Raw genomic sequence first — 27,888 nt, 5'->3', positions numbered from 1 at the left:
CTGAAATGCATACGCAATCTATGTCTCAAAAGATCACTTGAGTAGTTTATGGCATGCATGACAAATGTTGCTTAAACATTCAAGCCTAGCACTCTATCCTATTTTGTGTACCCACTTAATTTTTTAGTGTAAGGTGATATATCTCCATCAATCTCCATCATACTATTTATCCTTGAACCTCCCTTTTTTTTTGGGTGGCAATGGACATATTTAGACTCTAAAATCCCACTCAATGAGTACAAAAAGTCGATAGGGTAAGAGTAGATCTATTTGATATTAAAATCACATTAACAACTATTCCCACCTTTTTTCATATCATAATTATTGGCATATATATGCATAGGACAAGGGCCCAAATACCTCCACTTGAGCATCATTCACCCATAAATGTGATATATAGTACATGCACCTCCTAAGTGATTGAGAGTAGTCCACTCAAGATTACTTATGTACATGTCAATATCTTTTCCTTTAAATTTCTTCGTAATTTAATGTAATTTTCAATATGGTCTTGGGTTTGCTGATTTTAAGAGCTTATGGAAACATGAAAGAAGACTTTTTCAAACACGTTATGAACTTGTTGTAAAATATTTAAAAAGGTATTTCCCTTTTGAAAAGGCATAAGTTATGCGATTTTTGTAGATCAAAGATTTAAAGGGAGATTGAGCTTATTGCTTTTATCAAAAAACTTTAAAAGACTTTAGTTTTTAACTTCTTGGAAAGTTGTTGAGCTATGTTGACAACCAAAAATTATGCTGAAACATTCAATGAATAAGACTATCTCCCAAGTTTGCTCTATTGGCATCTCCACTTTAGTTTGGAAATGTCTCGTGCCATCTTTCTCGAAGGATCTTCATTAAATCACGAATAAACAAGGAAAGCTCATGCTTGTGTGTCAGGACAACTAGTGCTAGCACCCTTTTTTTACTTCCAATCCAATGACAATGCTAATCATGTATATGGGATCACATGTGTCATTGAGGCTAGCACAATGCTCACAGATAACACCTTAGATACAAAGTTTTTTCCCCCTTTGTTTTGTTTTTTGAGCCAGCATCTAACACGACCTTAGGATAGCACACACAGACTCAAACAAAGAAAATACTTTTTTTTTCCCTCTTATACATCAATGTGCTATATGCACCAGCTCTAAGGTAAAAGTTATGTAAGGCATTTCCTCCCCTTCTTTTATTTTTTTCTCTTTTTTTATTTTAATTTACTATTTTACACCTATTTTTTTCTCCTCCTCTTTTTTCCAAAAGCATGGCACACATGTCAGGTGGCGTGTGAACTGGCCCGTATGAAGAACTTGAAAACCTTGAGCTTGTGCATGGCGAGGGGGTTTTTCTTGCACTTAAAATGAAAGCTATTTATTCATTATTGGGGTAGATGGGCGAGCTTTGAAGGTACCAGAGGCAGTGGCGTTACTCTCTCTTTGATAGGCGCATCAATGATTGCGCATGCGCAAATGAATTTTCAGATAAATACAATGCAAAAATTTGTGAAAGAACAAAAATGAGCTTTCTTTTTCTGGATATTGCTCTTGTGAGGGAGACTAGCTAGCTAATCGTGGTTGAACTTTACACCAATAGAGTTGACTCCAAAGATGGATGACATGTCACAATTGGCCCGTTTCACAAACGGGCAGTGGACCAGTGCCCCTCCGCGGCCAATCAGCCCGGACGAGGAACCCCACCTAGTTCACATCGGACAGCAAACAATGTGAGTTACACAAGACAACTTTTGAGGCTTTTTGTCTGGCCTTGCCACCTCAGTCATGATGGCGGCGGACACACAAAACTCGGGAAGGTAAGATTTATGGTGCCGATTAACCTATGTATACTTATGCATTTTCTCAATAAAAATGGGTTAAGGTTCTAGCATGTGATGTGGATTTGGTTTATGTCAGCACAAAGATTCAGGCGGTTGACATCTTCACGAAGGCATGAGTTTGGTAGTCATTCTTTTTTCACTGGTTAGAAAAAATGTATTTTTGACACTACTCCTCTCCAATTGTTTCAGGTCCTCTGTCCCATCTGAATGGCTCCGATGGGTAGTATTGCAAGCTCTTGCTTTGGTGGTGGACAATGCAGAGTATTGCAAGCTCTTGCTTTGGTGGTAGACAATGTAGAGTATTGCAAGCTCTAGGAAAAAAATGGTGTGGACAACTATAGCCACGTGCGTCGCTTAGTGTGACTCCACCCTTAGTTTACACTCTTGAAGTTTGAGTGTAAAAACTAAAGGTTGCGTCGATGTGTAAAGTCTTGCATTTATCTAAAGAAAATTGGCAAGTTTGTGCAATTGCGATGACATTTCACATGTAACGCAACAAGCTGTATGAGCGAGAGTCGAGTTGGAGTTGACCATTTGCATATGTGAAGGGTAGTAAATCAGAGTGTGTTGGGCCAACCAATTAGTAGTGCCCACCTCAAGCAAAAAATTTAGCATGGTCAAATGAAGTCTCACTTTAATGTCTTATGTCACTTAAGAACTTGTTTTCATGTCATAGATGGTTGTGTTGGGGAAGCAACTAGTTAGACTACTTGTGAACTCGATAGATCAAAATCCTATCCACTGTCGAGTTCACAACCACGAATTTTGTTGATTTTTTTGTTTTCATCCCATTTAATTTGCAACCAGTTGAAATTTTCTTTCTGCGTGGGAACCAGCCCTAACTTTAGTGAAAAAAAATCATCCTTCAATGTAATTTTCACTACTCTAATTGGGAAAAACTTGTTGTAAATGTGTCTAACCTTGAATTTAAAGATTCAAAATTTTTGAAATTTTAAGTTAGCCTATGCATTTTTATCCTTTTTGAGATTATTAGAGGAAAAAATATAGTGTAATCTTGCACATAAATTTGTTGCGGAGAGATTCCGGACGAATCACCAGTAAAGATCCTTGGCGGGCCGGGCGGCGGCGGACCCCTTGGCTTACAGGGCGGCCGGGGGGCGGTCCTTTTCAGTTTTGACAGTACAGCGGCCAGCGGGCACGGGCGGCCCCACCATTTGACAAGCTTGTTTACCTTGCAGGGCCCCATTGAAGTCTCACACCTCCTCCTCCTCCTCCTCCTCCTCCGTCTCCTCCTCCTCGCTTACCATTCGGCTTCATATACACCGAGAGAGAGAGAGAGAGAGAGAGTGTGTGTATATAGAGAGAGACTAGGGAGAGAAGAGTATCCCTTTCTTCCAAACCCCACCCATCCAGTAGTGATGGTTGGCCTACGCAGGTGATGCCCCCCTTTTGCTGTTGCTGTCTTGCTTTACCTTCCATTCTAATTTCTGGCTATGGCGTAGGTGAGCTGCGGCCTTTCGAGGCATGCCTGATCTCGACATTTGCCCTACCTTCGTCTCCCTTCCTATCAACCCCTCCCTCTCTTTACATCGAGAGAGTTTTCTTAGCTCTGCTTGTGACCGTCCCTCCAGTTCCAAGCTAAGCTCCAAGCTATGGAGGCCAATGCAGGGCTGGTCGCAGGATCTCACAACAGAAATGAGCTGGTGGTCATTGGATCGGAAAATGCAGGGGTAAGAAAGAGATCTAGCCGAAGCTGCCTACGCTGCTAGCGTTGAATTGTGCACAATGTGGGGAATGTGGATAGTTCAGAAGGTCATTCCTGCAATTCGGAGGAATGCTTCACCCAAAAACTATCACTAGAAAGAGTTCTGCGTTTGGGCATGTCCATTGCTGGCTATCATGCGTCTGCCTCTCTAACATTATGTTGTGGTTTTGCAGCCTAAACCCCTTGCCCGTTTGAGTGACCATGTCTGTCAAATTTGTGGAGACGATGTTGGGCTCACATTCGACGGCGAGCTCTTTGTCGCTTGCAATGAATGTGCCTTCCCTGTATGCAGATCTTGCTATGAATACGAGCGCAGGGATGGCAACCAGGCTTGTCCTCAATGCAAGACGAGATATAAAAGGCTTAGAGGTACGTGTTCTGCACGCTCTCTCTCTCAATTGGTCTCCATGGTAAGAGATCCGATAAGCCTTCATCTGCAATAAATCGGCCACCAGTTTCTAAAATTGCATCAATTGTCATGTGAGGCATTTTGTTCAGAAGCTGTAAATGTGCCTCACGATGATGCTGTCCTGCTACTCATCTCTGCTGGTGTGGTGTATTGCCAGGGAGTGCAAGAGTGGAAGGTGACGAAGAGGAAGAGGATGTGGATGATCTCGAGAATGAATTTGAGTATGCCCATTATGGAAGCCAGGACAGACAACACATAGCGGAAGCCATGCTTCAAGGGCACATGAGCTATGGACGTGCTAGTGAAAACGACATGCCTCACAGGATGCAGACGATGCCTCCGCCAGTTCCTCTCTTAACAAATGGGTCAGAAGTAAGCCTTTTGTCACCTATACATGAAGTCATGTTCTTCCTGAAACTATCACATAAAGATGCCATCTGAGTTTAGGCTGGTAACAGAACCTCTCCACCCAACAATAGGGGGGGCCATCTTGGCCACCCATGAGGCTTGGGCGGACAACACCCTTGCCCGCTGAACTCTCTGTCTGCTGGTGGGGGGGGGGGGTGAGGGGGGAGAACATTCTGTAACCAGCCTAGCGGGTATGGAGTTATAACTTTCTGTCGTTGCCTCAATTACAGGCTGCTGGAGACCCGCTAGGGATTCCTCCTGAGCATCACGCTCTTGTGGTACCTCCCTCCATGGGAGGAGGTGGGAAAAGAATTCACCCACTTCCATACCTAGAAACCAATTTTCCAGGTATTGGTATTCTTAATGCCGAGTTGTGTTCAGCTTGTGTTGGAAATTGCAATGGGCCATGTTCATATTGTCGCACACTTTGTTTCCAGTTAATCCGAGACCATTGGATCCAAGCAAGGATTTGGCAGCATATGGTTTTGGGAGTGTCACTTGGAAAGAGAGAATGGAAAGCTGGAAGAGCAGGCAAGAGAAGTTGCAGGTGATGAGAACAGATGGAGGACAGGGTTTGGCTGGAGGCAAAGGAGGGGTTGATGGCTGCGATTTTGATGATCCAGATCTTCCTGTGTTAGTGTTTACCAGCAGCATTTTCCCTACATTCTAACTTCTGCTATCATCTATGTGTATTTGAGCATGATTGCCCCCGTTATGCATTCTTTTATGGTTGGCATTGTGGCATTTTTTCTGGTACTACACATGCTATTTTGTGTTTCATGTGACTTTAGAAAATGCATTGCAAATAATGGTTTGTTGTCCCTATGTTTGGTCAGGATGGATGAGGCAAGGCAGCCTTTATCCCGAAAGATTCCTATCCCATCTGCCCGGATCAATCCATACCGCATGATCATTGTGGTCCGACTCGCAGTGCTGGCCCTCTTTCTTCGATATCGGGTTCTGAACCCCGTTCCGGATGCTTTTGTCCTCTGGCTCGTATCTGTCATCTGTGAAATCTGGTTTGCTCTCTCTTGGATTCTAGATCAGTTCCCAAAGTGGCTTCCAATCACTCGGGAGACTTACTTGGATCGACTCTCTCTCAGGTAATTCTGAATCTACAGAAAAAATAACAGCCCTTTCTGCTTGTAGCAATGAGCTGTTCTGTCATTTCTGGATATCTCCATTATCTATGTGTTTTTGCTTCCTATTGGCAGGTACGAGAAAGAAGGCTTACCCTCCCAACTTGCAGCCGTGGATCTCTTTGTTAGTACGGTGGACCCAATGAAGGAGCCGCCCCTGGTCACAGCCAACACAGTCTTGTCCATCCTGGCTGCAGACTACCCGGTTGACAAGGTGACGTGCTATGTATCTGATGACGGAGCGGCCATGCTAACTTTTGAGGCTTTGTCAGAGACATCGGAATTTGCCAGAAGCTGGGTACCTTTTTGTAAAAAGTTCAGTATTGAACCTCGTGCCCCAGAGTTCTACTTTGCCCAGAAGATTGATTACCTGAAGGACAAGGTTCACCCTTCATTCGTAAGGGAACGCAGGGCAATGAAGGTAAGAGAAGAGTCTAGGATGCACCTCTCGGGGTTATTGCGTGTTGAAGTGCGGTAATATTTCTTTGATGCTGGGAACTTGCAGAGGGAGTATGAAGAGTACAAGGTTCGAATGAATGCTCTCGTGTCAAAAGCCCATAAAGTCCCTGAGGATGGATGGACTATGCAAGATGGGACTCCGTGGCCGGGAAACAATGTCCGGGATCATCCAGGAATGATTCAGGTGAAAAAAACAATTGTAACCTTGGGTCACAGTTCTATTGTAAGGCAATGGCTGTCAGCTTGACAACCGTGCATTCCTGTGCAGGTCTTCCTGGGCCAGACTGGAGGCCGCGACACAGATGGAAATGCTCTTCCACGTCTGGTGTATGTTTCTAGAGAGAAAAGGCCTGGTTTCAACCATCACAAGAAAGCTGGTGCCATGAATGCATTGGTATAAGTCTTCGCTTTGCAATGCAGCATTGGTTCCAGTAGCTCCACTGGCATCTTTATAATACAATGCATGGTGTGACTCCTGCAGATAAGGGTATCCGCGGTCCTGTCCAATGCTCCTTACATACTGAACTTGGATTGTGATCATTATATCAATAACAGCAAGGCACTCCGAGAGGCCATGTGTTTCATGATGGATCCGCTTCTTGGAAAGAGGGTTTGCTATGTGCAGTTCCCTCAAAGATTTGATGGCATCGATAGGCATGACCGTTATGCTAACAACAACACAGTTTTCTTCGATGTATGGTGGCAATCCTGCTCATTGTACTTGCCTTGCATGCAACTTGTGTTGGCAACACCCTGTCTTGATGGCTAATATCTGGTAACTTGTTTTCTGGCCTTGCAGATCAACTTGAAAGGTTTGGATGGAATCCAGGGTCCTGTCTACGTCGGCACCGGTTGTGTTTTCAGAAGGCAAGCATTGTATGCATATGATGCCCCCAAGAAAGAGAAGGTACAGGCAAGGACTTGCAATTGCTGTGCAAGCTGGTGTTGTGGAGCTCGAAAGAAAGGCAAGAAATCCAAGTCCAAGCCTAAAACTGAAAAGAAGAGGAGATGGTTCAAAAAGAAGAATGAGTCTACAGCCCCGATCTTCAAGAACTTGGAAGATATCGAAGAGGGAGTTGAGGGTGAGTGGTTTGATACACACCTGATGCTACAAGTGGCTTTCAAGTATTTTCACAGAGCCTTTCACTAAGCTGTTTGTGTTTCTGCAGGGGTTGACAGTGAGAAGACCTCTCTGATGTCTCAGAAGAATTTTGAGAAGAAATTTGGGCAGTCACCTGTCTTCGTTGCGTCAACCCTTCTTGAGAATGGTGGTGTCCCGGACAATGCGAGCCCTGCTTCTCTCCTGAAAGAAGCCATACACGTGATCAGTTGTGGATATGAAGACAAAACTGAGTGGGGAAAGGAGGTTAGCTGTCTTCATTTTGAAAACAATGGTTGTTTGCATAACAGCACCTCAGAAGATGAAAGCGTGAATTGTATTTGACATTATTTTCTAACAGGTTGGTTGGATCTACGGCTCGGTGACAGAAGATATTCTCACGGGTTTTAAGATGCATGTACGTGGTTGGAGATCCATTTACTGTATGCCGAGGAGGCCTGCTTTCAAAGGGTCTGCTCCAATCAATCTCACAGACCGTCTAAACCAGGTGCTTCGGTGGGCGCTGGGGTCTGTGGAGATTCTGTTCAGTCGGCATTGTCCAATCTGGTACGGTTATGGCGGGGGCTTGAAATGGCTAGAGAGATTTGCATACATCAATACCATTGTTTACCCATTGACATCCATTCCCCTTCTTGCGTACTGTACACTTCCTGCAATCTGCTTACTCACTGGGAAGTTCATTGTCCCAACGGTACACTTCTGTCCCTGGCTTCACATTTTAATCTCTGGCCACAGAAGTGGTGCATCTTCTGTTTTAACGTTGGGTTTTCTTGGACTTCATGTCATGTGTTTTCAGATTAGCAGCTTTGCAAGCCTTTGGTTCATCGCCCTCTTTCTCTCCATTTTTGCAACCGGTATTTTAGAAATGCGATGGAGTGGTGTAGGCATCGATGAATGGTGGAGAAATGAGCAATTCTGGGTCATTGGAGGTGTCTCAGCACACCTTTTTGCTCTATTCCAGGGTTTGTTGAAGGTCTTGGCAGGTATTGACACAAGCTTCACGGTGACATCAAAGGCTACAGACGAGGGTGACGCATTCGGAGAGCTCTATGCATTCAAATGGACCACTCTTTTGATCCCCCCCACCACACTTCTTGTCATTAACATGGTTGGTATAGTTGCGGGTATTTCGGATGCTATCAACAATGGATATCAGTCATGGGGTCCTCTGTTCGGGAAACTCTTCTTTTCCATCTGGGTGATCATGCATTTGTATCCATTTTTGAAGGGGTTGATGGGGAGGCAAAACAGGACGCCCACTATTGTAGTTGTGTGGTCTATTCTACTAGCCTCCATCTTCTCACTCCTGTGGGTGAGGATCAACCCATTCTTACCGAAGCAGCAAGGTCCCAACTTGGAAGTATGTGGTTTGCAATGTGATTAGGATGTGGTTGGCATGCCATTAAGATTCTGTCGTGGGAGAATTCTTAGATCGGTTCCGTTGGGAGTAGTCTCCTATCTGTTCCTTTGTGCATCTATGCTTGCAAGATAATGAAGGGCTGACGGCATTCATTGTCTGGGATGTAAAGATGGTAGTGGTGGTTGGAGGCGAGTTAGAATCCAGATGTCCTGCAGCATGCTTGTGAGTGACGAGGTGGCCTTGGCCTTCTCTTCCTGGTAGCTCCTGTTGATGGTTGGAGCTTGGAGCTGAAATGCCGGGTAATTCTTTATTGGTAAAACTATCTCATGGTGCTGTGTATAATCAAATTCTATTTGTCGTATTGCTTCTGTGCAATAATATTTCAGGCTTCTGATGTAAAGCCTGAAGGCAAGGGTTGGGTGAGAGTAGTATCTTGTTGACATATAATCCCGTGTAATGCTACACTTAATGCATTTGAGATGGTTTTTTTGTTTTTGGGGGGGATTTGTAACACTCCGAAGCATGGTAGTAGAGATTTGCAGAGGGCGGCTTCAATTGTACAATGGCTGAATGTAATAAGCCGAATGGTTCAAGTGTAATCAGGCTGCAGGTCGTTAAAAACAATAAATGTATCATTCATTCATGTTCTTCAAAGGGTCCTCGTTTGCAAGATTTGAATGTGTTTTGAAGGGACGGCACGCGGAAGAGAGATTTCCAATTTATGTAAAATGGTCAAACGGGTAGCACTGCAACGTTTTTATGAATGCTGCACCCACGTTCACCCATGTGGCCCGCGGTATGAAGTTTTTCCTTGTATGCGTAATTGCATACATATGTTGTTTGCCTGCATATATATCTATGCATGCAGGTGTGTGTGCACACATATGTATGTACGTATATATGCATGCAGGTGTGTGTGCACACATATGTATGTACGTATACAAGTGTACATGCATAGATATACATGTATGTACGTATGTGTGCACACATATGTATGTACGTATACAAGTGTACATGCATAGATATACATGCATATATATCTATGCATGTGTGGCTTAAGAGAGTATTTTTCGGACACGTGTGTGTGCACACATATGTATGTACGTATACAAGTGTACATGCATAGATATACATGCATATATATCTATGCATGTGTGGCTTAAGAGAGTATTTTTCGGATGGGGGATTATGTGTACATGTGAATGTGTGCGATGAAGAGGAAGTGTGACATCAATGTGCATGAAAGTGTGGGTGCATGTGAGTGTAAGTATACGAGTGTACATGCATATATATCTATGCATGTGTGGCTTAAGAGAGTATTTTTCGGATGGGGGATTATGTGTACATGTGAATGTGTGCGATGAAGAGGAAGTGTGACATCAATGTGCATGAAAGTGTGGGTGCATGTGAGTGTTTCATTTTTGTAGGAGTGCGCATGTCTATTGTGTGTGTGCACGTGTAGTTAGGAGGTGGATACGTGTACCTATGTGGAAGTGTGTTTTGCACGCGTGTGTCCAAGCGTGTTTTACATGTGCATGTGCATACATGTGTGAGTGCATATGGCATGTGGAGTGGGTGTGTACGAGAGTTTTTACAATTGTGGGGGAGTGCACGTGTGTGTTATTGTGGGTGAGCATATTGGTGATTTGTGTTATTGTCGGTGAGCATATTGGTGATTTGTGTTATACTAGTGGCTTGATCTGTCTTTGACGATCAATAGTATTTTTATTTGTCGATCACAAATCAGTGTAGTAGAGAGGTGTTGTTCTAGAGTTTGAAGATCACGGGTTGTAAGTCCTCATTGCGAAAGTGATGGCACGCACGGGTGTGTTTTTTTTCTCTATAGAGTTTGAAGATCACGGGTCGCAAGTCTTCATTGTGTAAGCGATGGCATGTACGGGTGTGTTTTTTTTTCTTACTTTCTAATTTTAAACAATTGACAAAAAAAAGAAACACTCATCTTCGAAGGATAAGTAAGGATAAGCTTTATATTTGAAGTCCATGATAGGTTTCATGGTCCTTAATTTGGCAACCTTTATATTATATAAACACACCATGCTTGCCATATATTTACTCCTAAAGTACTTAATTTTATTTCATTGAATAAAGCACTAAACGTGGCATATATAAACAGTCAGTATTTCAACCTAAATGATGTTGACAATCTCAATACACACTTGAACAAAGCTTTAAAATAATTTTCGGACAATTGGATTATCTCTCCTTGGAAGCCTATACTCCTCGTCTTCATTTGGCAAAAAACATTAAAAAAAAAAACATTAGCTAGTGCAAGATAAAATTTTCGTGGAAAAAAAGAAGGAAAACAACAAAACCTTATAGAACTCATTTAATTGTCCAGTGTTTATGACTCGAAAATCTAACAGGCTTTTCATAGTTCATAAGCATTACATGTACATGAAGTTGATCTGTGATCTTTTATAATCTCAGACTGTAAATTTCAAAGAGCCCAAAGCTCTCGTTGTTGTAAGGGTCTTGACTATACAAACCCAACAATAATTTGGGTTCTAAAAATATTTCTTGTTGCAAAAAGAATGTATTAATAGCAATATACTCATTTAGTGGATCAATATTTGAGGCGAATGGGCTTGTAGACAGCAAACCGAAAAATTGTGTATTGTCTAGTGCTTATGACTCGAAAATCTAACTAATCAGGCTTTTCATAGTCCACAAGCATTACATGTACATGAAGTTGATTCGCGATCTTTTGTAATCTCAGATTATAAATTCCAAGGAGCCCAAAGCTCTCATTGTAAGGGTCTTGATCATATAAACTCAACAATAATTTGGGTTCTAAAAAATAAAGATATTTCCTGTTGCGAAAAGAATGTATCAATAGTAATATAAATTCATCAAACAGAATGCAAAACTCACATAAAAAACAGGTTTCTATTTATACCGTAAAACATCGGTGCTCTCTAATAGTTCGATAATTAGAGATGCTATTGCTTGTTCTTCCCAAAATGGAGGGTCTACAATTTAGCCATGAATATCACATAGATTATGGAAAACAAAAATACTTGAATTATAGCAATCTAAAAAATAATTACATTTAATATCTTGGCCATCATCATAAACAAATAAAAATGATCTTCTTGCCACCTCCATCCTAAGAAATATACCCCTGATATCAAATATAACACTCACAACACTAATAATTTACATAATACTTTAAGGTCTCCCTCTCTCTCTCTATATATGTTTAGTATTTTGTGCCAAGTAAGAAAAATAAATAAAAGCAAGTCAAAAGTAAACGTTTGCTTATCCAAATGTCTAAAAATAACAAATAGGAACTCACTAACACCTGTCCGCCATCTCAACAATTAGAATCACCTCTTGAGCAATGACGGGGCACTCTCTTTTGTGGATCTACATGGTATCTTTAGCTAAATGCAAGTAGATTTATACACATGACTTCAATAATACCATAGAGAGAAGCATCGATGTGAAAGATTGCACATAAAGACAACAAAGATTACATATGTTACATCATTGGAAACATTTTTTTCATTAATACAGATATATCTTTGATTGTAGTCTCCACGTTTGTAAGCTGCTATATCAATAGCTTGTTCTTTACCTTTTGGGTAGACATTAAATTTACATCTTGATTTATGCCGATGGTGGGAAAACCTCCTTGTAGACAACATTGGTTGTGAAGACTTCGGTTGAACCTTCTATGCTGCTTTCTTGTTCCATATTATGATTTACACACTTTCACTGCATCAGATGATCTAACATGTGACATAGTAACGCACAACTGTCCATGTGTGAATACTTGTGTGGCCAAGTAAAGTCCCAATACATTCAATGTTTGTCCCTACTGGGACTTATTTATTGACATACTAAAGGCTAACCTTACAGGAAATTGTCTCCTTCTCATATCAAAAGACAATTGCAGCATAGTAGGTATGAATGTTATCCTGAGAATAAAGACCCTGTCTCCAATGTTGGTACCTATAATGATTTCTGCTTCTATCACCTTTGAGTGAAATTGCTTACATATCAATCTGGTACCATTTCAAAGTCCCCACCGAGGATCCAAATTGCGGAGCATCATGATAGGAGCATTAATCTTTAGAATCAAGCGATGAGGAGGGTAACCACCACCCAAGTTCAAACTGTTCAAGTACTCAATTAGGTACAATATTGCGTCATTCTCAGAAGAAGCAACCAAATCAGCACTGAGGTATTCTCTTTCAAGACCGGGCAATGCACTCAAGGCTAGTTCATTAACCTTATCAACCTCTAGATTTCGTGGTGCAAGTATAGCACTGTCTTTAAAGAAGTATCCATATTCCTCCACCCTTTGAAGATCTTTGTTACTCATTCTACCAAACTCGAAATGGAGTTCCCATGGATCAACATTTGTGGTGGTAAAACTACTCTACCTTCATTGTTTGGATGGCCTATAGAGCCGTCTCCAATTTGTAATGTCCATTTGACAAATTCTTGTTCCATACAATCATAAGAACTCTATCTAATCCGCATGTTTTGGGTGAGCTTTAGAACTTTCACATATCTCCAAATATGTGACCGGCATAATGGTGCATCAACGATGTTCTCACGTGATCTCTTTGGCACAACCAATAAGATTTGCTTGAAGTCACCACCAAAGAGCATAACTTTCCCACCAAACACTGAATCACTTTGCATAATGTCTTTCAATGTCCTGTTCGGTGTTTCATATGCGTATCGATGCATCATTGGAGTCTCATCCCAAATAATTATCCTTGCAAGCTTAAACACCTCCGCTAATGGGCTGTTAGCTTTAATTCCACATGTGCTAGAAGCATTGAGCACCAATGGAATTTTAAAACGTGAGTGCACTGTACGACCATTTGAAAGCAACAATGCAGCTATTCCAGATGATGCACATGCTAATGCAACTTGATTCTCTCCATGTAATCGTGACAGCAAGGCATTATAAAGATAGTTTTGCCTGATTCACCTGGTTCATCAAGGAAAAAAACACCACTCTGGTTCAAGGAAACAACCTCAAGGATAGTGTCAAATACTCTTGATTGTTAACTATTTAGACTCCTTTCCATGCAAATGGACAAATCAGCCTGCTCTGCTGAATAGAATCAAACATCATCTCTTCCATCAGCAAACCATTGTTGGACACTAGCAACACTTGATCTATTGGGAATAGGCAACCCTTCAAAATCATGCAACCGCTTTCCGTACTATTGTAAGAAGTCTTGCATTTGCAACAGAGCTTGATTCTTTGCTATAGAATGACAAACACCAACATCTGTACACCTCTCTGCTGTAAGGTATGGAAAAAATCATCTAAAAGCTCGGTGGAGAATTTATTCCAAAGGTGTCCAGGGGATATAAGCTCACAAAAAACCATTATAATGACAAACAATTGACGACGCAATTGGAATCTTGTTTTTTGAAATGCAACTTCTTGGAGACACATATACCACTTCTCATCGCTCTCTAGCATTCCTCTAGCTCCACTTGCAAGGGAAATCAACATATAGCAGGCTACTTGTATCCGTATACAATCGATTAGCTTTGAACCATTCGGTCAAAGATGTTCTTTGGTTTCTATCACAACTAATCATATCACACAAATCATCCTGATCATTAAATATCACATTGTTCTGTTTTGGGAGATGGACATGCAACCTTTGTATTTCAAGATTTTCATCATGCAAATCATATTGGTATATGCGCCAGCATGCCTCTAAATGCAGACACGTACCGCGCACCCATCGACTATCCACCCTTTGATCCTTTGCCTATATGAAACTACCATCGTCTCTTCACATGTAAGTTGGATATCCATTGTCATCAACACTAGTAGTCTCGCAAAAATTTCGAGGGTACCAATGTTTTCACCTCCCGTTGACCATGCAAGGAGAGCGCATATTTAGTTCCCCACATGGTCCATGGATGTTGCAATGGCTAATTGTGGTATGCAACCTAGGAAACATCACCTTATTAGGAAGTTCAACACATACCAACATATCATAGTGTGCAATCTCCACCGGTTTACTTCCACTTTCTAATATCAATAATATATGTGCATGTGGCAAGCCTCTTTTTTGAAATTCAATAACAGACACAAATCCCAACACCTTTCCAAATATTGCTTTTTTCACCAATAAGTGCATCATGTCCTTGTGTTTCTCATAAAAGACCCGAGCTGTCAAGTCAGGTCGATCTTGGGAAACCTGACCAGGCATTAAGGCATTGGTTATTTCATCCCACTTAGGATTGCAAAAGTGAAGGTAATAAATAGGTCAGGTTTACCCATCTTCCTAATAATTGCCATTGAATCTTGGTACAATTGATGCATATATCTATGCCCCCCGGTATATGAAGATGGTAGAACTACCCTGCGCCCAGCAATGCCCCCAGAGACTCTATTGACCCCATCACTTGAATTAACCATATCTGCAAGACCTTGGTATACTTCAGCACACAATGCTTTCTGATTATTGCATATCCATACTAATCTAGATTCTTCCATGCTACTATATGCATCAACGATGTATTATTGTAGCCGACCACCGCGCAGAAGGCATGCATTTGTATCTTCCCTTATTTGTAGTCTATATGCATAATATTGCCGTTGAGTTACGGTCTTTGTCTTCTCATTTGAACCTTGTCTATTCCTACCATTGAGTGGAATTCCAACATGCCAACCATCCTCGCCCTCGAGGAAATAGAAGAACATATAATAGAGGCATATACGAACGGTATAGGTTATATATATTTTTTATAGCATCTGTGTGCGAAACTATTTGAATATCTCTATGGTCCACATGTAAATCATCCCCTTGACCCAACATGATAGCTGCTACCTCACCAAGTATTGCCTTGAAGTTGATCGTGCTTTAATGATGACCATTCTCAAATCTGTATGTGGACTTGACTACAACATTTCTCTCATTGTTGTACGAAGAGCACATGCATACGGATTTTATCCATACATCATTGTTTGCAACCTCTCAAGTACATTATGATTTAAAGAAGGCATCCCATGAAGTCTATTCTCTAATTCATGCTCTGTATCATACAGATATAGTTGGGCAAATCGAGGAGCCGTATCTCGTGTTTCATCAGGTATTACAGAACCAACACGATGATAGGTAGTACCATGGATTCGAAAATTAAATACTCCTCCTCTCCTAATAAACTGATTATCCAAGTGAGCACCAAGTGAAACAAATGCCAAGGCATTATTGTAAGAGCAGATAGTCTTTCTGTATTCCTTACTTGTATTATCATTACCAAGTAGCAATTCAGCCAATGTAGGAGGTGGGTTTTCCAAAGGTAGCAAAGAGACATTCCCACTTCCACAGCAGTGTTTGCCTACATATTATCTTAGCTTTCTTGATGCCTCACATTTTCAAATTAGTGCATTATAAAAATGGCACTTATAAGTAAGGGCTCCTAATGAGTGAAGAGTGCAATCTTCGGAGGAATACACCATTGTAGTTGCTGGGTGCTTAACATTCCGAGGAAATGAATATGCATACGTTATAGAGTGCCATTCAAATTTAATATCTTTCACATCACGAACGGCACAATAAATAGAATGAAAATTATCATCCATGGGCGGCTCATTAAATCAAATGAAAAAGAGCCTTGCTCTATATCTCTCTGTGGGTGTGCATTTTGACGTTCATTTTGATAGGTTCTTGAAGTTCCATAGCATTGGCAATTGCTTTGTTTCTTGTGAGTAAGTGGATTCCACCATGGATTCCTCTAAGTTCCTCTCCATTTTCAACCCTTTCAAATGTTCCAACTTCATTTTCATTAACGTAATTCATTAAATTAGCAACATTTTGTTTTCGAATGCAAGTCCTTGTCCTTGAACGGTTACGGCGAGACACATGTGTTGCACCAAAACTCGAAGCTGACGAACTTGGTTTAAACTCAAGTATAAACAGCTCCTAACCATCTTCAAATCTCCTTCAAAAAATAAAATAGGGAATACTAACTTGCTTTTAAAACATTCAAACACTAACATAATATTCTACTTCAACAGCCATTATCACACATGTGACCTTGCTCCAAATAGACTTAGCTCAATAAGAATGTAATTCTTAGAGAAGTTTTTAATATATACATGAGTATAACGTATACAGACCATTTCCTAGATGAATAAGTGAGCATAACATATACAATCCATCTCTTACAAAGATAAAGGGTAATAACATATACAATCCATCTCTTACAAAGATAAAGGGTAATAACATATACAATCACAGAGGTAGATAGATACAGAGAGAGAGAGAGAGAGAGAGAGAGAGAGAGAGAGAGAGAGAGAGAGAGAGAGAGAGAGAGAGAGAGAGAGAGAGAGAGGAAATAGAAGTTGAGACATAATAAAAAAATGCGAGAGAACAAAATAAGAGAGAAGTATTAAATTTGAGAAAATGGAAAATTCATACACATAGCCAAAAAAGAGAACCAATTTTGCAAGTCGCAATACAATTTGTGCCTTGAGTAAAAACATCATTATTCTCACAAAAACCCTAGGCAACTGTCCGGGCTTCTAACATACGACTCATCTTTTTTATAATAGCATTGAGTCAATTAATAGATATCTTAAGACTCAATACCTCCAAGCCTAAAGTATGTACTTGCTCTTTTAGAGAATCCACTTGTTCTTTACATTGCCCATTACATCCACCTTGACGTTCCCCAATTGAGTCGATTAATAGATATCTAAGACTCAATACCTCCAAGCCTAAAGTATGTACTTGCTCTTTTAGAGAATCCACTTGTTCTTTACATTGCCCATTACATCCACCTTGACGTTCCCCAATTTCTTCATGCATATTCTTCATGAAAGAAATCATGTCTAGTTGGTTAGCCTCCATCTGACCATTACTGTCAAGGACGCGGTGGAGATAATGAGACAACTAGTCTCTTAGCATATCTCCCCTTTGGCTGCCACTTCCATGGATCTCATCCCAGAGAGCTTCTAAGTACTCCTTACAAGCAACCTGATTTTTCTCAGACCGCTCGCATATGTCTACGATATTTTGTAGACATTTAGAGTTTGGTTGTCTAGATGGAGACCTTGACCTAGCAAGGTGTTTTGCAGCTTGAACATTCATCAACTCCGGTGGAGCAGATAAAGCTGCTTCTTCATTGGAAGAATCCTTCACATCCAGTACATCTCTTGAGTGGTTGTTATCATTCTGAATCTCCATTTGCTGAAATTCAAAATTAATATCTTAAGGCTCTACAAATCTCTCTTCATATCTTTGCTAACATATAACCAACCCTAGAAACCTACCTATACAAATGTAGATTCCTCCTAGAAACTATCATAGAGATACATATAAGTGTCTCTCTATATTTTATGTATTGGCAAAATCATAAAATTTTTAAACTTTTTTAAGAACGTTTAGAAGTTAAAACAACTATTCGCTAGAACTCTCTCTAGAACTCTCTCTACAATCTCAAAGGCAATAGTCTAATAAATGGAATGTTTATAGCTTATGTAGCTAAGCACACCAATTTTGTAAATTGTTTAAATGTGGTAACACACTCACTGAGATTAAAAGAGAAATAGAAAGTGTTTTAATGTGCTCTCTTCTCTCTCTCTCTCTCTCTCTCTCTCTCTCTCTCTCTCTCTCTCTCTCTCTATCTAGCCAACCATACAATAAACACACAAATAGATAAAGACAAAAAGGCCAACAAAGAAACCAACCTCAAGTTGAACAGAGAATTGGATTTGAATCACCAGCTTTGATGCTATCGTTCTTGTGCTTTTCCTTCTACCCAATCACACGAAAAAACCAAAAAAATAATAAACTTATGATCTCTCTATTTTTCTAATCCAAATACACAATAAAATGTAACAATAACTATTTGTGTATTACATGATTATATGGGACAAAGAGAGAGAAAGACAAAAAAATAGAGAGGGAGAGAGATAGAGAGAGTGAGAAAGAGACATCCATCAATAATCTAAAATCTTAACATATTTCAAATTATTCAAAAAAAAAAAAATACAAGCTCCCATATTTTGATAAACTTCCATAATATGGCATTTTAAAAAACACTACAAGTGTGTTTTACATGTGCATGTGCATACATGTGTGAGTGCATATGGCATGTGGAGACGGTGTGGTACGAGAGTTTTTACAGCTGTGGGAGTGCACATGTGTGTGAACATGTGTGCTATTATGGGTGATCATATTGGTGATTTGTGTTATATGTGCATGTGATTGATTGCATATTGTGTGCATCTGTGTATGTGTTGTGTGCATGTGATGTGTGTATATGTACATGTGCAAGTTGTGTGTGTGTGTGTGTGTGTGTGTGTGTGTGTGTGTGTGTGTATGTGTTTACATGTGTATGTGAGTGTAAACGTAGAAAGTATTTATGTTGGTTTTTTTTTTTGGTGTTGTGTTTTTAATTATGGATGTCACGCTATTGGCTTTGTTGGTGTGCACTTGATTGAGTGATGTCCTAGTTCCTGTTGGTGAGTTGAGATGCACATGGGTGTTGTAGGGTCGTGGTGGTGATCCCTTTGAGCCTTAGGGTTGCTGGGAGGTGATACAGAATCATGTGCATTGCTCTCTCGGAAGCGACACATAATCGTGTGCGTAGTTATCTTTGGGGCTTGGCATCATGGGCGGCTCTTGTGTGATGGGGAAAGGGATGGGTTAAGGCCATTGCACATAGGCAAGGTATTGCCTTGTTGGTTGGTGTTTGGAGACTCTTTTTATTTCTCTGAAGGTAGTGTCGGCATATGAGACGAGGTGGCAGTCCGTTGGTCTTCATTCTTGCTAAAGCTTTTTTAGGGTTGGTGTCAGAGGTACATCTTTTGATCTCCACTCCATTTTTGGTTTGGCGTTGCTGATGGCATGGTTGCAAAGTGGGGTGGATTATCTTAACTTCAAATCTTATGCTCCTAATAGCTTGGTTGTTGGGACCCAAGAGAATGTCACTTTATTGAAATTTGAGGCCGTTGTTTGATTTTATCTGGCTTAGAAAAAGGGGATACCATCAACGAGGTCTTTGGGACCCAAATGAAAGGGTTTTCTCCTTGTAGAAGCCTTGAGCTTCTAATATCTTGAGGATTGGGGTGGCTAAATCTTTGTTGCTTGGGGATCCCACCTGGCAAATCTCTGCTCATGGTGGGTAGTATTTTGGCTGAATGGTGGGTAGTATTTTGGCTGAATGGTGGCTGCGAGGTCTTTGCTTGGGCATTATAATTTTTTGGGCTAGCCATGGTACTCTTGGTGACCTCCTTGAATGAGAAAATGTGGGGGAGAGGATGAGCTTGAGCACCTTACAAGAAAATACACACATATACGCATACACAAGAGTAGAGAAGCACACAAGAGAGATGGATGGTTGAATTTTCTTCTCTTCTCTACAACCTTAACATAAAGAGATAAGAGTATATACTATATAGGAAAGTAATCTCCTATTATAACTTACAAAGCTCAGTCCATAGTGTGAACCTGACTACATGAGCTAGTGCTATAACTATAACATAACTCTAGTACACCAAAGTGGCTATCACACAATATGTAAACCACTAGTGACATATCGTTCATAATCTCTTCAACCATACATGTGGTTAAGTGTGGAAGCTATCACCCAAGCCGGTCATCAATGTCCGCAGAGTAGCAGCACTAGTTGAGCTCGATATCTCAACAATCCCCCTTGAGCTCAACTCTACACACTACACTCCAAGTAAGCTCCTAAACTTGCGAGTCTTTTTGGTACCCAATGCCTTCATGAAGATGCAAGCCACCTGATTCTATGTGTTGACATATATCAAATCCACATCACCTGCTAGAACTTTCTCTCTCATAAAATGATAATGCACCTCAATGTGCTTCATCTTAGCATGATAGAGTGGGTTACAAGCCATCTATATGTTACTCATGTTGTCACAATAAATGACAAAGATCTTCTCCACTCACGGGCTCATCCATATCACCAACAAGTAGTTTCTAAAATCAAACTACCTTACAAGTTACCATAGCAACACTCTTATACTTGGCCTCTATACTTGACAAGGCAATTGTTGATTATTTTTTACTACTCTAACTCACAACAACACTCCTAAAAGAAAACATAAAGCTACCGATAGATCTCGTTTGAGACATTACCGGTCCAATCAGCATTTATATACCCATGTAACTGTATCTCTCTGCTAGCCTCATAGAAAAGTTTTCCAATGTGAGTCTTCACAACAACCACATGAAGAACCGGATCACCATAAATAGAGCCAAAGAGACTCATCATATCTGTATCAATATCAATACTAGCCAAAGCTCGCTCCTCCGGATCATAATCAAGAATCAATGAGAGAGTATCATCAACTACATCACCATTAGAAACTTGATCAAAGATCTGCATATCCGCACTATCATCAGGAGAACACTCTCTATCCGGAACATATGGCTGATTTGGAACCATATAACTGTCCTCCTCCAGAAAACCAAAAATCACACCATCATCATGGATAGCATACTCCATATCATCATGGAATCCATCCTCTACCACATCATCAATGCTCTCAAAATCATGAGGCAATATAACAGCATCACAGACATGTGAATCAGAACTATGCACATCAGCATATCTATCATCCTGACCATCAGCCAAACCACGAGAAATATCCAATGCAAAGCTAGGGACATCCTGAGGACTCCTCCTGGCACTCCTGGCCTTCTTGATCCTCCCATGCACTCTCAACTCTCACCATATCCATCCCAATATCCTAGCTATCAAGGTCAACATCACTCTCATCATCACTACTATCATCCTCATTGTCTACACTAAATCCTGACATATGTGTACTAGTTGCTTCATAATCTTTCTCCATGCAAGAATGCATTCTTTACATCCATCTGATGTAAAGACCATTGCTTTGACACAGCCACTGCTATCACAACTCTCACTGTTGCCATCTTGGCAACTGGGCTGAAAGTTTCCTCATAATCAATGCCATATGTCTGCGCATATCCTTTGGCTACCAATCTAGCCTTGTACCTGTTTATGCTTCCATCACTGTTATGTTTTACTTTGTACACCCACTTGCATCCAATGGCTTTCTTACCTTCAGGCAATTGCACTAAATCCCAAGTTTCATTTCCATATAGTGCATCCATCTCCTCATCCATAGCTTTCTCCCAACACACATTTCCAACAGCCTCATCAATGCATGTGGGCTCAACAACCTGCACAACCTTTGCCATATATGCATAGTGATGTGCCACATAACCATCATAGGTAAATCTCTGCACAGGATTTTTCACTCTCCCAGATCTTCGCAACTTTTCATTCATGGCTTCCATAGCCTTCTTTACACCAGGTGTTCTCATAGCTGGGATCCCAAGCTCCTCATCAAGGCTCATATCTGAGCCACTAGACTCTCCATCAACATGAGAATGCCCTGCAGAAATGTCAGGCATACCAAGGGGCTCAACCACTTTCTCTTTTCCTTTACATGATGTAGTAATCACATTTGCAGGACTGGTATTATGACGCAGCCTGCCACTCCATGGTCTATCAACAGACCCACTAGATGAGGACTCTCCTGGTCCACTCAAAGACTGTGATTGCTGACCTGCATTCTGTGCAACCACACTTCCACTCACATTAGCCCCAACAGCTTCTTTTTCAGCAGCATACCAGCTGCTCATCTCATCAAAGACAACATCCCTGCTTACCCTCAACTCACGTGTAGCAGGGTTATAACACCTGTATCCCTTTTGCTCAAGGGAATATCCAATAAACACACATTTTTCAGCTTTCGGATCCAGCTTAGTTGTCAGCTCATCTGGCACATGCACATATGCAATGCATCCAAAGACTTTCAGATGAGACAAATCTGGTTTTCTGCCAGTAAACCTCTCCTCTGGAGTTACATCATGTATGGCTGCACAGTTGGAGTCCTGTTCATGATGTATACTGCTGTAGAAACAGCCTCAGCCCAATAGCTATGCGGCATATTTTTCTCTTCCATCAATGCTCGTGCAATCTCAGCAATGTGCCTGTTTTTCCGCTCAGCAACTCCATTTTGCTGCGGAGTGTATCTGCATGTAAACTGTCTCCGAATACCATTCTTCTTCAAAAATTCAGAGAACTCTCCCCCTCCATCTGACCTTAGGCACTTTACATATTTCCCTGTTTGCTTTTCAACCAAAACTCTGAAATTCTGAAAGTGAGTGAACACCTCACTCTTCTCCTTCATGAAATATACCCACACTTTCCTTGTGTGGTCATCAATGAAAGTCACATAATACCTGTAGCCTCCCATAGATATGGTCTTCGTAGGACCCCATACATCTGAATGCACAACATCTAGTGCATTTCTGCTCACATATCTGTTACGTGGAAACACATGCTTTGTTTGCTTCCCAAATTGGCATGCTTCACATATTTTCTGCATACCTTCCACTTTTAATTTTGGCAGCCCTGTCACAATTCCTTTTGTCTGTATAGACTTCAATCTCTGCACATTTACATGTCCAATCCTTTTATGCCAAATGTCTGTGTCTGCAACAATTCCTGAACCATTTGCAAACATCGCACCACTCCTTTCAGGCACGTCTACATTCAATGTAAACATTCTGCCCACTCTGTTGCCTTTTGCAACCAACCTGCACATGTCTTTAAAGTCTTCAACATAACAACCATCAGGGTTAAACCGAACCTGCAAACCCTGCTCAATCATCTGGCCAACTGAAACCAGATTCTTTGTTATGTTCGGTACATGAAGTACATCTGCAAGGTACTTCACTTTGCCATCCTGCATAGACAATGGCACATCTCTAACATGGGCAATTGGATGAGCAGTGTCATCCCCTGTTTCCACAAAACGTGGTCTTTCCGGGTTTTTCATCTCCTTGAACCACTCCCCATGACTTGTCATGTGGTTTGAAGCGCCTGAATCCACATACCATACATTATCTTTTTTGTGCTGCATCAACAGTTTCAGACATGGCATTCACGACATGCTGCATAACAAACAACCTTTCATTATCCTCATTATTTCTGCTTGAGGATGCATAGTTGTTTTGCTGCACTTTTCCATTTTGCATGTCAGCCTGCTTCTTATAATATTCTGCCTGCACATGTCTAGGCTTACCACAATAATAGCATTCACGTGCATCATTATATTGCCTTTGCCAATTTCCACGGCCTCTTTGACTCCCCCTGCCTCTGAATTTGCCTCTTCCACCTGCGTGTTGTTGTTGTTGTTGTTGATTGTGGGACTGTTGTTGTTGCTGTTGCTGCTGCTGGCCATAATTCTGATTACCTGTTCGGCCACCTCCTTAACCGCGTCCACGGCCTCCTCTACCTCGTCCTCTTCCTGAACTCGTGTAGAAGGCCTGTTGCTCTGAACTATTTTTGCTTTGTGAAGACTGTTGGTCTTCACCCAAGCTCTTCTCTTCGATAATCAGCATAGACACCAAATCTGTAAAGTTGGAATGTTTTCCCGAGTCTGAATAGACGTCTTGAACGCCTTGTATTGTGGCGGCCCGAGACCACGTAGACAGACTTCCACCTTGTCATCATCATCTACTGACACACCAATAGATGCAAGGGATTCCACAATACCCTTTATCTTCAGCGCATAGTCATTCACAGACATGCTCTTTTTCTCCACAGTATGAAGTTCATTCTTCAACTGTATCTTGCGTGCCTTGGTATTTGTTTCATAAAGCTTTACCAAGGTGTCCCACGCTTCCTTGGGGGACTTGGCATCCTGAATGTGCCCAATCATGGTGTCCTGTATACTAATGGATAGCCAATACATAAACTTCCTGGCTCCTTGGTTCCAGTCTTTAAACTCTTTCACATCTGCAGCAGTCGGATTTATATCCGCCGGTATCTCCGGTGCTTCTTCATGCTCACCTTCTATGTAGTCCCAATAGCCTTTTCCCATCAGGAAATTTGTCAACCTGAACCTCCAAGCATGGAAGTTATTCTTATCAAGCTTCTCAGCCACAATCTGAGTTATCCCATCATTTGACATCTTGCCAAACACACAATTTTACCAGAAACTGCACTCTGGTTTTTTTGCACAAACTGCTGTATTTTCTGCACAGCGATACTGTAGTACTCTCAAATGTCACAGTGACTTCAATGTGCATACATACACCCAATGGCAACTGTAGACCTCTTTGCAGTACCCACAGTGTCTGCACAGTCAATCTGTCTTCCTGCAGTTCTTAAAACAGAGTTCTGTAGAGAATCGACGATGACTTACCCGCAGTGCTCGAAATCGCTTGCTTTCTAAAAAACGGAGGTCCAGACGCGCCCGAAACAAAGTTCTGCAGAGAATCGATGGCAACTGTAGACCTCTTTGCAGTACCCACAGTGTCTGCACAGTCAATCTGTCTTCCTGCAGTTCTTAAAACAGAGTTCTGTAGAGAATCGATGACTTACCCGCAGTGCTCGAAATCGCTTGCTTTCTAAAAAACGGAGGTCCAGACGCGCACGAAACGCGTTTTCGGCCCAGAAATCAAGTCCGATAGGACAATATAGTTGCCCTATAGCTTTACTCCCGCGAAGAAAGCTCCTCAATCAGAGATCGTTGCTGGTGCCTCCCGTAGAGCTCCCAACAAGGGTGTAGTCACCAACACAAATAGGGAAGAGTAGTTGCAGCTCTTACCCTCGTACCGCTTCCTGTGGTTCTTTTGCTTGCAGCTCAGCCCTTAGCACAAACCAGTCTCTGATACCATGAAAAGATGCAGGGGGGAAGAGAGCTTGAGCTCTTGCAAGCACACACACACTCACAAAACCCTAATAGAGAACACACAAGGTGAGAGGCTGAAAATCTTCTTCTTCTTCTCTACTCAACACTCAACACACCATATACAAGAATAAGAGTACACATAATATGAAAGGTACTCAACCAATACATACACGGGTTCTCTATAGTGTGAACCCGACTAAATGAGCTGGCGCTATAACTATGCCAGTCTCTAGAATGGCTGTCACACAGCCTGTCATCCCACTGGCCGCATATCTCCCATGATCTCACCAACCATGCCAGTTGTGTAAGTGTGGGGCCTATCCCCTAGGCGGGTCATCAGTGTCCACCGCCTCACTAGACGAGCTCGATATCTCAACATTCACTGGCCATATTTTGCCCAATCAAAACATTCACTTGGACCTTGGTATAGCACCAAGGTCTCCTTGCAGTGTGTGAGCTTGGTCTCACATTGGCATGGTGCATCGTTTGTGGGAGATTGATAGAGATTGATAGATTACGTCCATTGGCTCTAGAGATTTGGACTTAATTCCAAACCTTGGGTGACTGATAGATATAGATAGATTATGTCTATTATCTTTAAATTATGTCCATTGGCGCTTGAGCTTTGGACTTAATTCCAAACCTTGGGTGATCCCAAAAGAGTTAGATAGATTGTCTATTGAATTTAGAGATTTGTACTTTAGTCCAAAACTATGGATGTTGATTGGCCTCAAGAGATTTAACCTTGTGCTTAAATCTTAGTTAATTGATTAATTTGAAGAGATTTGGGCATGTGTTTAAAACTCAACTAATAAATATATATGAATCACAACTTGGGTAATTTATTAATCTCTAGATATTGGACAAGGGTAAAGAGCCAATATATGAGATTACCTCACACCCATAAGGGATCCATAAGGGCATTCACATAACGTGTCCTGAATCATAGCCTACACCTCAAAGCCATGCCATAAATGCATTGGAAACCACATAGCCCACCCCATGGGGTGAGAAATCTTAGACCCTGAAACAAAGTTTTTTGTTAAACCACTCTCTTAAATTCACAAAGTACCTGCTTAGGATGGTGTTTGAAATTGGAAGGAGGGTTGCGAGAGATAAGCATAACATCTAGTAGCTCAGAGTTGGTTAAAACAAAGCCAATCCACATCTCAATGATGATGACCAAATGTGATGGAGCTGGAGATCCCATTCAATACATAGAGAAGTTCGAGCACATTTGCGAGCGCATGGGAAGGATTCAGATGATCCCACTAAGATATATTCATGTAAACTTTGCCTTGAAGTCAAAGTTGGCCAATGGTTTAGCTCTCTAAAACATCTTGGGAGGTATTGAAACACACATTCATTGTAGGATTCTTTGTTGCCACATATTATTTCACTAAGTGGACTGAAGCGAAAGCTACACAAAAGGTAGATGCTTGTATAACTGCCATGTTCTTATTTGAGCATGTCATATAAAAAATTTTGGTGGGCTCCCATTTCATCAATGAGGACATCTATTGGTGGCTGGATTTTTGATGGTGTACCAAAAATCATCACCCTGCTATCCCCAAGCCAATCGATAGGTAGAAAGTATAGATAAATTTCTTTGTGGTATTCTGACCAAGACTATAGAGGCTGTTGTAACGATTGCAAGCATAAGTTAACAACAACAATGTGGGCCTATAGGACTTTCTTTAAGGTAGCTATAAGACAAACTCCTTTTAAACTCACCTATGGAATTGAGGCAGTGATGCCTATGGAATATTTAGTGCCCAACTTAAGGATATGAGTGAAAGAATATCTTAGAGAGAATGCTCTAGTAGTAGAGAGATTGATCTAGTTGGAAAAACTCAATGAAAATAGAGTTGTTGCTCTCCATGGGATGATAGTAGAGAAGCTCAGGCACAAATGATGGCTTGACAAAAATCTAAGAACAAAAGAGCTCTAGGAAGGATACTTGGTACTTATCTATGGAGTCACAATTCTTCCAAAAGGAAAAAGCTAAAATATCGAGGGGGCTAGGGCCATTAAGAGTTGTAGAGCTCACCTCCCAAGATGCGGCCCGCATCAAAACCATTGATGGAGTCGACATGCAAGGCTACATAAATGGTAGCAAGTTAAAAAAGTATTTTGGACCCTTAACCCAAGATATGTTAGAATAGTTGTGCAAAAAGAAACATGAGGAGCTGAGACAAGAGAGACTTAGGAAAGAGGCACAAGAGGAGACTAAGGCAAGGGATACCAAAGCTAAAGCAAAACTAAATGGGCTAACATTAAGAGTAAATATGGCTACTCTAATGTCCTTGAGATAGAGCTTGTCTCGAAGTTGGACTTTCTATGAATCTTCTTGCTATATGATCAACTCTAGAGCAAGTCACAACTATTAAAGAGGATAACCTTGAGATAGAGCTTGCTTGTCTCAAAGTTGGAATCTTTATGAATCCTCTTGCTATGATTAACTTTGGAGCAAGTCACAACTATTAAAGGAAAAACTATAAATCTTGACTAGGAGCAAGTCACAACTTACTCTCATATCAGACGTGGGTGAAACTAAACAAAACTAGAGCTAGAATCGATAAAAGCCAAAGTTAAAAGTGTGCATAGAAGAACAGTAGGGGCCTTGGGAAGTTTAAAAGCTAATATTTCCACTAGAAATTGCACTTAGCCCATGTAAGGTTTTAGTGATTCCTTGTAGGTGCCTTGGA

At 41.2% G+C, this 27,888-nt stretch overlaps 1 protein-coding gene across 1 annotated transcript; it reads left to right on the top strand.

Moving 5' to 3' along the window:
- The first annotated feature begins 3,049 nt into the window (after positions 1–3,049).
- LOC147636209 (putative cellulose synthase A catalytic subunit 5 [UDP-forming]) lies at positions 3,050–9,108 on the top strand. Its single transcript, XM_086801633.1, has 14 exons — positions 3,050–3,524; positions 3,733–3,928; positions 4,126–4,340; positions 4,607–4,724; positions 4,814–5,009; positions 5,213–5,479; positions 5,591–5,936; positions 6,021–6,158; positions 6,243–6,368; positions 6,456–6,668; positions 6,774–7,056; positions 7,144–7,340; positions 7,435–7,785; positions 7,891–9,108. The coding sequence occupies exons 1-14, from the start codon at positions 3,447–3,449 to the stop codon at positions 8,476–8,478; spliced, it is 3,312 nt and encodes a 1,103-aa protein (XP_086657759.1). The 5' UTR covers positions 3,050–3,446; the 3' UTR covers positions 8,479–9,108.
- The last annotated feature ends 18,780 nt before the right edge of the window (positions 9,109–27,888 follow it).

Source organism: Cibotium barometz, chromosome 8, assembly GCF_041138505.1.
Source record: "Cibotium barometz isolate CiBa-2024 chromosome 8, ASM4113850v1, whole genome shotgun sequence".
NCBI classification, from domain to species: Eukaryota; Viridiplantae; Streptophyta; class Polypodiopsida; order Cyatheales; family Cibotiaceae; genus Cibotium; species Cibotium barometz.
Note: the sequence above shows the minus strand (reverse complement) of the source record. Positions and strands in the feature narration are given on the sequence as shown.